Source organism: Mirounga angustirostris, unplaced genomic scaffold, assembly GCF_029215605.1.
Source record: "Mirounga angustirostris isolate CCGP_5_RB_7025 unplaced genomic scaffold, mMirAng1.0.hap1 SCAF_10, whole genome shotgun sequence".
In the NCBI taxonomy this organism is placed as follows: Eukaryota; Metazoa; Chordata; class Mammalia; order Carnivora; family Phocidae; genus Mirounga; species Mirounga angustirostris.
The window spans coordinates 88,239,244-88,252,304 of NW_026991718.1; the positions used below are offsets into that span (position 1 = coordinate 88,239,244).

General features: G+C 43.4%; 1 protein-coding gene and 1 pseudogene across 1 annotated transcript in view; both read left to right on the plus strand.

Annotated features, from left to right (window-relative positions):
• NINL (ninein like) overlaps positions 1 to 10,706 on the plus strand; it is a 189,631-nt gene extending 178,925 nt beyond the window's left edge. Inside the window, exons 23-24 of the mRNA XM_054509981.2 lie at positions 606 to 719; positions 3,354 to 10,706. Coding sequence (XP_054365956.1) covers positions 606 to 719; positions 3,354 to 3,545 — 306 coding nt within the window. The 3' untranslated portion in view covers positions 3,546 to 10,706. The remainder of the gene's footprint in view (positions 1 to 605; positions 720 to 3,353) is intronic.
• Positions 10,707 to 10,930: 224 nt separating this feature from the next.
• LOC123852048 (PRELI domain containing protein 3B-like) lies at positions 10,931 to 12,806 on the plus strand (annotated as a pseudogene).
• The last annotated feature ends 255 nt before the right edge of the window (positions 12,807 to 13,061 follow it).

Consider the following 13,061-nt stretch of genomic DNA (forward strand, 5'->3'; position numbering starts at 1 on the left):
GGCGTGCTCGAATAGTCTGGCCTGTGTGCACCCTATGTTGGTGTTTAAAAGGCTGAGAAAACTCCCTCCTGAAATGTCACAGTGCGTTCATGAGGAAACATTGGGTGGGAGAGGGTGTGGAGGTAGGAGCCCGAGGTCATGGGGCGGGGGGGCTCCATGAGGAAGAAATTAGAGCAAGACTCGAAAGGTGGGGTAAGATTCAATGTTTGTGAAGCATAAATTCTATTGAAGAATAATCTTTCAGCCTTGTGCAAAAATGTTAAGCAGGAGATAAGCTTGGCCATGATAGAATACTGACAACACAAAGAAATTTAATCAGAAGTCCTTTCAAAATATTCAGTAACACATTTGAGGAAACACACTTTGGAATCATTTTTATGATTCAATTCTCAGGAAAGCAGGCCACTAATTCTCCTTGAACTACAAAGAGTGGTGTCAGCTTTTGGCTTGTGGTAGAACATTCTTTGTTTCTCTCTGCAGATGAAGGGTTATCTCCAGTCACTCCCAGATTTGTACATTTTAGCTAATTTCCATTCTGAAGTAAGTAAGCCTGATAACGATTCTTTTTGAAATGTAAACTATTGGCGCATAACCTTTTGTGGCAGGAAGAACATGAAAAAGAGCTTAAAGACACCCAAGAACAGGTAGAAGAGGTGGGAATGGTTCTGAAGAATGTGGAAATGCTCCTACAAGAAAAAGTGGCCGAGCTGAAAGAGCAGGTCAGTGACGGGCGTCATTGGGTGGGACTTCCTTTGCAGTGTAGGGCTGAATGCCTGTAGCACCTCCAGTCAATGGGACAGCCATAAAAAGGTACCCTCATGTCTCCATGTGTTCTGGGGGACATGCCAGAACCCCAGTGAGGAGGGGCATCCAGGCAGAGTTGCAGTGCAGGCCAGTGTCCTTAGACGGGATCAAGCGCAGCACGTCAGCAGGCCTCCAGGGAGTCTATTGTAGCTGATGGGTAGGCAGGACTCCCTCAAGGTCAGGAGTTTGCTTTTATTTTAGTTGCAGTTAGAAGCCACCAGAAGATTTTAAGCAAGAGCATGATATCTGTATATTTTTAAATAAATCACTCTGGGGGAGAAAGGAAAAATTTGGACTGCTATAGGGAGCAAAGACCAAAAAAAGGCCAGAGCTGTTGTGACTGATGAAAGCTTACAGTCCAGTTCAGCCAGTACAGTCCACTGGTAAGAACAGGCAGCTGAGCAGCCAGCACAGAGGGTGCTGGGGTGGGGGGGCAGGGGCAAGGCTGGAAACAGGCAGGAGACACGGAGAAAAGGCTTAGCCAAACACCAGCTACTCCTAGAAGAGTTCTATTCAGAGCTGGAAGAAATTGTGAGAATCTGTAGAAATATTTTTATTACAGTAATCAAGTATGTTTAGAGGGTTCCTGAACTAAGCCCAAATGGGATGAAACATTTGCACTACCTCTTGTTCCCTGGGAAGTAGGAGGTCCCGGGGGGAGTCACACCCTCTTCCTTGACCATCTTCCTGGCCTTGAAGCTTCCTCCCTGCCGTCCACGGACTCCCTGGCCAAGTGTCACAGACTCTCAGTGACCCCTGCCCCTCACCTTACAGTCATTCTCTTGTAGGCACCCTCAGTTTGCTTCTTCTTGTCTGGCAAATCCTCAGTCCTGGTGAAATCCTGTGGCTCCTGCACCCCTGTCCTTGTGAGGTCCCGTCCATAGCCCCATGCCCCCCCCCCCCCCCCGAACTAGCTGTGCTCTGGCCAAGCAAACCAGCCGCCTGTGTCTGCGCGTGTACCGCCGTGCCCAGCCCCTCCCTTCTCAGGGGCCCTCAGCCCCTGAACCCAAAGCTTAGGGAGCCCTGGCCCTGCCTCTGCTCCTCTTTACAGAAGTACCTGTGAAGGATTGTCTGCACACTCTCACCTGCCCTCCCTTGTGTTCCCCCATGCCACTGGCTCAGGTCCAGATTTGGGGGGTTGTGATGGATGCCCCCACTGTGTCCCCAATGAGCCTGTCAGCTCAGCCTCTTCTCGCCCCACCTGCCAGCACTCCCACCTTCATCCTCTGAGCCCTGCGGTGTCCTTGTTTCCTCCTGTGCTCTGTTCTCAGCACAGGAGTGGCAGCAGCGCTTTCCCAGTGTGACTGAGGTGCCGGCCCCTCTCCCCTCCAAGCCTGCCACAGCCCTCAGAGTACAAGGCAGAGCTCCTCTAGGGGCCTCCAAGGCTCTGCAGGCTCTAGCCCCCTCCCCTCAGTGCCTGTGCAGTCAGTGTGGCAGCTCTAACCACCACCCAGTGGGCCTCCCACCGCTGTGCCCCCCCAGCCACAGGCCTCTGGCCATTCCTGCCACCCCCAAAGACCTCCAGGCCTTTGCACCTGCTCCTCCCTTTGCCCGGACAGCCTCAGCACTCTCCCTGCCTTATTCAGATTTCTGTTCACGTGTCAACAGAGAAGCCTTCCCTGTTCACCCCAACAAAAGTAGGAACTCCCTCCTCAGCTGCCTGTCCCCTCCCAGGGAAACCATAGGACTGCCAAATGCAGCTATAACTTTTCACCCTGACCTTTTTTGTTTGCCTGTAAACATGTCTGGACTCCTCTCCTTGGGGGAGACAGATTCCAGTCTTGCCCTCCCGTCTCTCTCCTTTCCTCGCCACGCACTCCATTTGGACTGCACTTATTTTTCATTTTACTCTCTGCAGCCAAGGTCAAGGTCTCTGCGCATCGGGCGGGCAGACTTGGGTTTGGTTTCACACGGTTTTCTCTTAGCACTTGTCATGCCTCCACACCACATGTTTGTTTCTGGCCTGCCTGCTTCCATCAGAGTACGGACTCCTGAGAGCAGGGCCCTTGTGAGGCCCTGGCACTACTTGTTCAGTGAATGAATGCAGTTTTGACTTTCAAAGCCCAAGGCCAGGCCCCCTGTGCCTTTGTAGCTAGAGTGGCCTTGTGTCCCCATTGCTGTGGCTGAGGTGTGTGGTGACCCAGCCCATGCACCCAGGGCTTCGAGGGTGGACGCGGTGCTGAGGTAAGTCCTGGGTGACACGGTGGGTCAGCAGAACACACGGAAATGAACCAGAATGACATGTTTTCCATTACGCTGGATCGTCCTTGTTGAGGTTGGTGATTGTAGCCTTTTTATATCTTCATTTCATGGTAAAATCTACTCTCACAAACTCGACTTCAGTTTTCTCTACCACATAATTCATCAGCTTCTCAATTTCCTCTTTCATGCCAGGGTAACAAAAATTGTCATTCCACCCAGGGTTTGTCTCAGATGTGTAAGAGCCCCGAATCTGTGGTCTGAACACATGAAAGGGTGGGAGGGCCAAGCTATAATGCAGCATTTGTGCACGAGAGTCACAGGAAAGTGTGGTTCTCTGTCCTCTCTAGTTTGAAAAGAACACAAAGTCCGATTTGCTGCTCAAGGAGCTCTATGTGGAAAATGCTCACCTGACGAAAGCATTTCAGGTCACCGAAGAGAAGCTGCGAGGTGCCGAGAAGAAAAACCGCATCTTGGAAGAAAAAGTTAGAGCTCTCAACAGACTCCTCAGTAAGATCGCTTCAGCTTCCCTCTCTGTGTGAAGGCTGCTTGTTTTCCTGGAATTCATTTCGAAAGAACATCTTTTAAAATTAAGCCACCGTGGTGCCATAATTTTCTAGGGTTCATTGGCCATGGCCCCGGCATAGGAGGTTTCTGATTCTTCTTTGTTCACCTCACACATATTTAAAAATGTCTGTTGTGCCAGATGCTCAGAAAATAGACATGCTGGAAAAGACGACATTTTTATTAGTGGTCCTGGGTAATTTCTCTAGGTAAAATTCCCAGTTTTGCTACCAATGGGTGAAACAGATTATGGCTGCTTTCAGTGAAGAAAGACTAAAAGAAAATGGTAAAATCAATTTCAGTGTTGTACTTTTGACCTTGGCTGCAGAGAGTAAAATGAAAAATAAGTGCTCTGGACAGTTTCACCCTTTCACTGTTACTGCTTTGGGTTCAGATCATTAGCATTCTCAGTATGGGTCTATACAGACATTCTAGAAAGACTACTCACTGTGCCTGTCAACCCTGCTCCACCACAGGAAGATGTCTGGGGAGTGCTTATTTTAAGTCTGTGGACTCAGGGATGATAGTATTTATTGCGAATGCAATCTTTTCCTCAATGAAATGTCATCACACTGGAAATTGTATTATATGTAAAGAAAAAAGAACTATAGTTTTATATCCAAAATATATATATAAGTATGGTCATTTGGTTTATGAGAATAAACTACTGTACTATGAAGAGTCACTGTATTTACAAAAACTCTTTTCTATTAAAATTGTTTTAACTTCTAGGTTTAACTTTTTTTTTTAAGATTTTATTTATTTGACAGCACAAGCAGGGGGAGCAGCAGAGGGAGAGGGAGACGCAGGCTCCCCACTAAGCAGGGAGCCCGGCACAGGGCTCAATCCCAGGACCCTGGGACGATCAATGATCTGAGCTGAAGGCAGTCGCTTAAATGACTGAGTCACCTAGGCGCCCCTAAGTTTAACTTTTTTTAATTAAATATTTCAAACAAATAGAAAAACAGTTTTATGAGAAACACTCCTGTGCCCATCAATTAGATGTATTAGATAGAGGTGTAGACCCTATTCTGTTGCTCTCAACCTCCTTCCCCTTCCTGGAGGCAGCCACTACCCTGAAGCTGCTGCACTCCATCCCCTTCTGTCTGTACATTTACTATATGTGCTTATATAAGAACAACCTTAAAGCACTATGGAAAGACACAAAAGACTGGAATAGGGGCGCCTGGCTGGCTCAGTCAGTAAAGCATACAACTCTTGATTTAGGGGTTGTGAATTCAAGCCCCACGTTGGGCATGGAGCCACCTAAAAAAAAGACTGGAATAGATGGAAAGATCAGTTCTTGGATAGGAGATTCAACAGCATAAAGTTAGTTCTTCTCAATTAACTGATTAATGTAATATAGCCCCAATAAAAATACAAGTGGGTGTTCCCTGCCCCAGGTGACCCCTTGTCCCAGAGTCAGGTCTAAAGTTTACATGTACAGCCAGATAAGCGAATAATAGGGAAAACTGAAAAAAGAAGAGCAATGACTATGAACTAGTTCTACTAGTTATTAAAACAGTCTCAATAAAGTTTAGGTTACATGGTTGTATACGTTTGTCAAAACTCATCAAAGGGCACACTTCTTCGTTCACTATGGGCTTCTGGCTGGGACTAGAGTAATAAGGAGATTGGATCTAGTAGTCCTGAACAACACTACCAAACAACTGACATTTATAGAACCCAACAACAGCTGAAGTGCACCTGAACATTTACCAAGATAGACCATATTCGGGGCGCCTGGGTGGCTCAGTTGTTGAGTGTCTGCCCTTGGCTCAGGTCATGATCCCAGCGTCCTGGAATCGAGCCCCACATCGGGCTCCCGGCTCCGCGGGAAGCCTGCTTCTCCCTCTCCCACTCCCCCTGCTTGTGTTCCCTCTCTCGCTGTCTGTCAAATAAAATTTTTTTTTAAAGATTTTATTTATTTATTTGAGAGAGAGAGAATAAGAGACAGCACAAGAGGGAAGAGGGTCAGAGGGAGAAGCAGACCCCCTGCTGAGCAGAGAGCCCGATGTGGGACTCGATCCCGGGACTCCAGGATCATGACCCGAGCCGAAGGCAGTCGCCCAACCAACTGAGCCACCCAGGCACCCCTGTCAAATAAAATCTTAAAAAAAAGGGGGGGGGGGCGCCTGGGTGGCTCGGTCGTTGAGCGTCTGCCTTCGGCTTGAGTCGTGATTCCGGGGTCCTGGGATCGATCCCCACATCAGGCTCCTGCTCACCGGGAGGCCTGTTTCTCCGTCTCCCCCTCCCCCTGCTTGTGTTCCCTCTCTCGCTGTGTCTCTCTCTGTCAAGTAAATAGAATCTTTAAAAAGAAAAAGATCATAATCTGGGAACTTGGAAAAAGCCGCAAAAAAATCAAAAGTATTTAAGTCATACAAAGTATATTCTCTGACCACAAAGGAATTAAATTAGGAATCGAGACCAGAATGATTATTTGGGAAATCCCCCCATTGGAAACAATAATACACTGTTAAATAACCCATGCACCATCAGAGGAGAAATTAGAAAATATTTTGAATTGAATAAAAATGAAAATACAGTATGCCAAATTTTGGGGTGGAGCTAAAGCATTACTTAGGGGAAGATTCATAGCGCTAAATTCCTGTATTAGAAAAAAGGTCTCAAATCAATGACCTGAGCTTCCACCTTAAATAACTAGAAAAACAAGAGCAAATGAAACCCAAAGTAAGAAGAAGAAAGGAAAAAATGAAGATCACAGTAGAAGTCAAGGAATAGAAGAACAGGAACCCTCATGCTAGGAATTAAGCTTAGCCCTGGGGCCTGTTTTGTAAATAGTTTGGCACAGCAAACTACACCTGCTTTTGTGCTCAGCATCAGAAACCGTGTGGCCCACAAAGTCTAAAATACAGGAAAAGTTTGTTGACTCCTGCAATAGAAAACAGGAAAAAAAAAAAAGCCAATGAAACCAAAGGTTGGTTCTTTGATAACATCGATAAAGTTGATAAACCTCTAGCCAGAATGATCGGGATAAAGGAGAAAAAAAAATTTACCAATATCAGGAATCAGGGAGGTGACATCACTGCAGAATCTACAAAAAACATAAGGCAATATTATGAACAACATTATGCCAATAACTTCAACAACTTAGACAAAATGCAGAGGACAAAAAATACCAAAGCTTATCCTGGAGGAAGAAGCAGCTCTATATAAAAGAAATTGAACCTTCCCACAAAGAAACTCCAGGCCCAGATGTTTTAAACATGAATTCTACTGAACATTTAAGAAGGAACTAATAATACGAAGTCTGTACAAACTCTTCCAAAAAATTGAAGCTAGTATTTCCCAACTCTTTCTCTGACAGGGTTACGTGGTCTTCTGACATGACAAGAATACTACAAACCAATATCCATCATGAACACAGATGGAAAAATTCTCAACAATATTTTAGCAAATCAAATCCAACAAAAAAGTATCAGTGCATCATGACCAATTGGGGCTTATGCTAGGAGTGCACAGTTGGTTTAACATTGGAAAATCAATCAGCCACTGAAATTCACCATATTAACAAATTAAAAGACAAAAAAAATGATCATCTCAATAGATGCATAAAGTGGATATGACAAAACCCAACATCCGTTCCTGATAGAAACTCACAGGGAACTAGAAATAGAAAGGGGTTTCCTTAACCTGATAATGGGCATCTACAAAAAACTCAGCTGAAGTTATAGTTAATATATATATAGTTAATATAAAAGATGGAATGCTTTCCTCCTAAGATCAGACACAAGACGCGGACTTCTGACCACTTTTATCTAGTACTCTCCTGTAGGTACTAGAGACAAGTGCAGTCAGGCAAGAAAGAGAAAGACAAGGCATCCAGGTTGGAAAGAAAGGAGTAAAACTCTATTCACCGAAAACATGACCATAGATGTAGACAATTTTTTTTAAGGATTTTATTTATTTATTTATTTATTTATTTATTTATTTATTTATTTGAGAGACAGTGGGAGAGGGAAAGAGCACAGGAGGAAGAGGGAGAAGCAGACTCCCCGCTGAGCAGAGAGCCCAGTGCATGGCTCAATCCCAGGACCCTGAGATCATGACCTGAGCCAAAGGCAGATGCTTAACCAACTGAGCCACCCAGGTGCCCCTGAAACTTTTTTTTTAAGATTGATTTATTTATAAATGGGAGGATGAACTTTGTTTATGGGCCAGAATATCTTCAATATTGTTAAGATGTCAGTTCTCCCCAAATTGATACACAGATCTAGTGCAGTCTCAATTACAATAATAGGTTTGATTTTGGCAGAAATTGATCCTAAATTTCATATGAAAAGCAAAAGACTTCACAAACCTAAGACAAATACGAAAAAGAAGAAATTTGGACCATTAACACTATTTGAGGAATTATTATAAGAGTTACATACACTACATAAAAATAGCATGGGTATTGGTGTCAGTATAGAAAAATAGATCGTTAGAACAGAGTCCAGAAATAAGCACACACGTATACATTTTGTTGTTGTTGTTTACAGTGGAGAAAGGATAGCCTTTTCAACAAGTGGTGCTAGAAGAGGATGGCCACATGCTTCCACTTTCCCCTGCCCAAAGTAACCTTGGGTCCATACCTTGTACCATATATGAAAATTAACTCAAAATGGATCCTAGACCTAAGGGTAAGCCTAAAACTATAATACTTCTAGATAAAGGAAAAAATCCTTGTTACCTTGGGCTGGGACAAGATTTTTTAGCTATGACACCAAAAGCATAAAAGAAGGGGCGCCTGGGTGGCTCAGTTGGTTAAGCGACTGCCTTCGGCTCAGGTCATGATCCTGGAGTCCCGGGATCGAGTCCCACATCGGGCTCCCTGCTCGGCGGGGAGTCTCCTTCTCCCTCTGACCCTCTTCCCTCTCGTGCTCTCTGTCTCTCATTCTCTCTCTCTCAAATAAATAAATAAAATCTTTTAAAAAAAAAAGCATAAAAGAACAAATGAATACGTCAGATTTTTATCAAAACTAAAATGTTTGCTCTTTAAAATATACTGTTAAATGAAAAGACAAGCCAGAAACTGGGAAATAATATTTGCAAAGCGTACATCTCATACAGGACTTATATGCAGAATATATAAAGAACTCTCAAAACTCTTAAGAAAACAACACAGATTTTTTTAAAAAGACATACTTTTGGAAAATTCACCAAAGATAGATTCCAAATAATCACATGTAAAGATAGTCAACATCATTAATCATTAGGGAAATGCAAATTAAAACCTCAACAAGATGGCGTTACACATGACACACTAGTAGAATGGCTAAAATTAAAAAGACTAACCAATACCAAGTGTTAGCTAGGATGTGGAAGAACAAGAACTCATACGTTGCTGGTGTGAATTCAAAATGCACAACCACCTTGGAAGACAGTTTAGCAGTTTCTTAAAAAGTTAAACATATATAGGGATGCCTGGGTGGCTCAGTTGGTTAAGTGTCTGCCTTCAGCTCAGGTCATGATCTGGGTGTCCTGGGATCAAGCCCCACATTGAGCTCCCTGTGGGAAGTCTGCTTCTCCCTCTCACTCTGCCCCTTGCCTCTGCTCGTGCTCTCTCAAATAAATTTTTAAAAAATCTTTTAAAAATGTTAAACATATATGTAACTTCTACTCCTAGTCATTTGCCCAAAAGAAAATATATGTCCATTAAAGACTTGTATGCAGATGTTCCTGGCATATTTTTTTTGTTAATAGCCAAAAACTGGAAAGAACGCACTATTAGCAAGGATGGAGGGGGGGGAGGACATAGTTACTATCATTCATTTCTGATGGTAATGCAAATTATTATAATTCCTATGTATTTTGGCAAGAACAATAAAAATTGTAATTATCCTATTTATAAAGTTGCATTATGTATAAAATGATATATGTACCAGGTTACTCACATTAGCTTTGTCTGTAGTAGCAAAAGGCTGGAAACAATTTAGTGTCCATCAACAGGGAATTAGATTTTTAAGAAAAAGTATTTAACAGTCTGTATTGGTTTGCTAGGGCTGCCATAACAAAATCACAGACTGGGTGGCTGGAACAGAAATTTATTTTCTTGCAATCCTGGAGGCTGGAACTCAGGTTGTTCTTGTTTTTTCAAGGACCTCTCCCCTTGGCTTGCAGACACCCACCTTTTCTGTGTGTGTTCACATGGTCAGCAAAATCAAAATGAAACAATGAGGTTATATAAATATTAGAATATGGCCAAGTCATCATGATTTGCAGCTCTTTACATGTATCAGCCAAAGCTAGTTAGGAAATAAAATAGAAAAAAGACTGCATTCACATTAGGAACAAAATCTAGAAAATAACTGGGAAACCACTTAGAAAGAAATGTGATTGGATTTTGTGTATGATCAGTTAGCAGTGAGCACACTGGTGGTGGGAAGGGGGCACTTACCTTTACTTCCTACATTGTTTTTTTCTAACTGCATATATATTACCATCATAAGAAAAAACATGTTTAAAATTCTAACCACAATTCTAAATAGGCAATCAGTATAAGTCAATACAACATCCAAAATCTCAGATTTCCAGCTCTTCATCTCAAATAAGGAATATACTTATTATTTTATTTGGGAAATTAAATACAAAAGTATATCATATAATGTAAGTTTGGGAATGCTGGTGGGCTGGCAACACAGCAATATCCTTCACAGCCGCTCATCCTCACAGGGGACTCACGTGGACCGCAGGCCTCACCTGGCTGCATGCTTTCGTGTGCTCTGGACGTAGAACGAGGGAGGTGACTACAGACCCACAGTTAAAGTATCAACATCATCCATCCCATTCGCTAGGGAAAATATCCTTATTGTTTATCTGCAGAGATTTAGATGAAAATCTGATCTGGCTACAAAAACTATTGAGAAATTTTTTCCAATAATGAAAATAATCTGTAAAGGGCAGTCTACGGATCAAAGTAGGTATGAAAACATACAGATCCATATCCCAAGTGAAGTTTTTCTATAACTTGATTTCTTGAATATAATTTTGGCCAGAAACATTTCCCCTATGTAAAAATGAAACTGCACACTTAATATGTGCCAGGTCGTGGGCTTATCTGGACTTTTTTTTTTTAAGATTTTATTTATTTATTTATTTATTTATTTATTTATTTTAAAGATTTTATTTATTTGAGAGAGAGAGAATGAGAGAGAGAGAGCACATGGGGGGGGGGGTCAGAGGGAGAAGCAGACTCCCCACTGAGCAGGGAGCCCAATGCGGGACTCGATCCCAGGACCCTGGGATCATGACCTGAGCCGAAGGCAGTCGCTTAACCAACAGAGCCACCCAGGCGCCCCAAGATTTTATTTATTTATTTGAGAGAGAGAGAATGAGAGACAGAGAGCATGAGAGGGAGGAGGGTCAGAGGGAGAAGCAGACTCCCTGCCGAGCAGGGAGCCCGATGCGGGACTCGATCCTGGGACTCCAGGATCATGACCTGAGCCGAAGGCAGTCGCTTAACCAACTGAGCCACCCAGGCGCCCCTTATCTGGACTTTTAAATTTGAATGCTTCTTACAGATTACTGTAGTGGTCGTGGAGAGGACTGGTGGGGAAAGGCCACTGCCCACCAGGCAAGAGTGCTCTGTGCCTCTCCAGCCCATACCATCCAGAGTTCATCAGACAACACAGGGTGCCCTCCGCTTCACTGACCAGCTTCATGTGTCTTTTCAGTCAGTGTGAATCTGGGGGGAAACTGCACAAAGTTCCTGTTCTAGCCCCAGTTTCTAGTCCCCTCTCCCAAGTGGTGATACTGGCTCGTTCCCCACAAGCTCACAGGCAGGCAAGAGCCAGATCAATTGCTGTTGGAAATAGGCAAAATCCAGTATTCTTCCTTTCTGCCTTCCCAAACAGCCAGATGATAAATTACTGTCATTAAACGTTACATACACTGAAAATCTGGACAGACCATCATTTCCACCTGCCCGTGTGATTTGGAAATGTGTATCCCAGAAACCCAGCTTCTGGGCTTGCCCAAGACACACCACCAGAAACAACACAAGATGTGGAGACCTACCTTCTCACTATGCAGCAAGAGATTATTTAAAAGAAATTCAAATGGCAGCAGGGCGGCTGGGGACGGGGTGGGGTCAAGTGTAACTTTTTGGCCGCCTTTTCCCCCAGCGCTGCATAGACATCGGGCTGGCTGCGAGCACCATGAAGATCTGGACTTCAGAGAGCATCTTTGACCACCCATGGGAAACTGTTACAACAGCTGCAATGCAGAAATACCCAAACCCTCCAAGTGTGGTTGGAGTTGATTGATTGGATAGACTTATAGATCCCCCTGGAAAGTTGCACAGCGGTACACTTCTCAGCACAGACAGGACTGCCTTCCTTTGTGAAATCTCTTATTGGATGCAGCAAGAACTAAAACACAGGTACAAGAACATTCTGTACTTGATCCTACAGAGAAAACAATGGAACTTGAATCTACTAATATTTTATTTATAAATACAGTTTCAGTAGTTGAAACTCACATAAAAACCACATCCTCAGGACACAGAAAAAACCGTTTTGACTCAAGAAATAATTATTGTGAAAGGAGTCAGTCTAAGCAGTTACCTTGAAGGACTGATGGCAAGTACAGTATCTTCGACTGCTAATAAAACTGGGCTGAGAAGCAATGGAATGGTTAATACAAAAATTAAATGCTGAGGGGCACCTGGGTAGCTCAGTCAGTTAAGTGTCTGACTTTGATCTTGGCTCAGGTCATGATCTCAGGGTTGTGGGCTTGAGCTCCCCATTGGGCTCCCACTCAGTGGGGAGTCTGCTTGGGATTCTACCTCTGCCCCTCCCCTCCCCCACACTCACTGGCTCTCTCTCTGAAATAAATAAATCTTTAAAAAAACAACTATATTTTAGGCAGAGTTTCTTTTTAAATAAACTAAAGAAAAGCTATGTGACTTTTCATTAAACCAAAGAGGTACAGGGTTTCTAAATAAAAGGGACCATCTGAAAGTAGTAGTGTTTGAAATGACCACCTAATTTTGAGGATTCCAGTATTTATGCAAAAATTTCATAATTTTTGAAAAGTACTTGGAAATCATATTGGCATAATAATCTCCTTTAAGGTAGAATTTTAAAACTTGTCATGCATTGGAATTCTTCCAAAGCAGAGCCACCTGAACACATACAATTACCCTGCTGTGGTAAACTTCACAAACTTGTATGAGGGAATGCTCTTTATTTTTTTTTTTTTTTTAAGTTTTATTTCAGTTTAACTTCTATACCCAATGTGAGGCTCCAACTCACAACCCTGAGATCATGAGTTACATGCTCTTCCAACTGAGCCAGCCAGGAGCCCCTGAGGGAATGCTCTTTAAAAGGAGAAATTACAGGGGCACCTGGCTGGCTCAGTCAGTTAAGTGTCCAACTCTTGATTTCAGTTCAGGTCAGGATCCCAGGGTCGAGAGTTCAAGCCTCATGTCAGGCTCCGTGCTGGAGAGATTATCTGGTTTCTGGACAAATACAATGTGGAGAGATTATCTC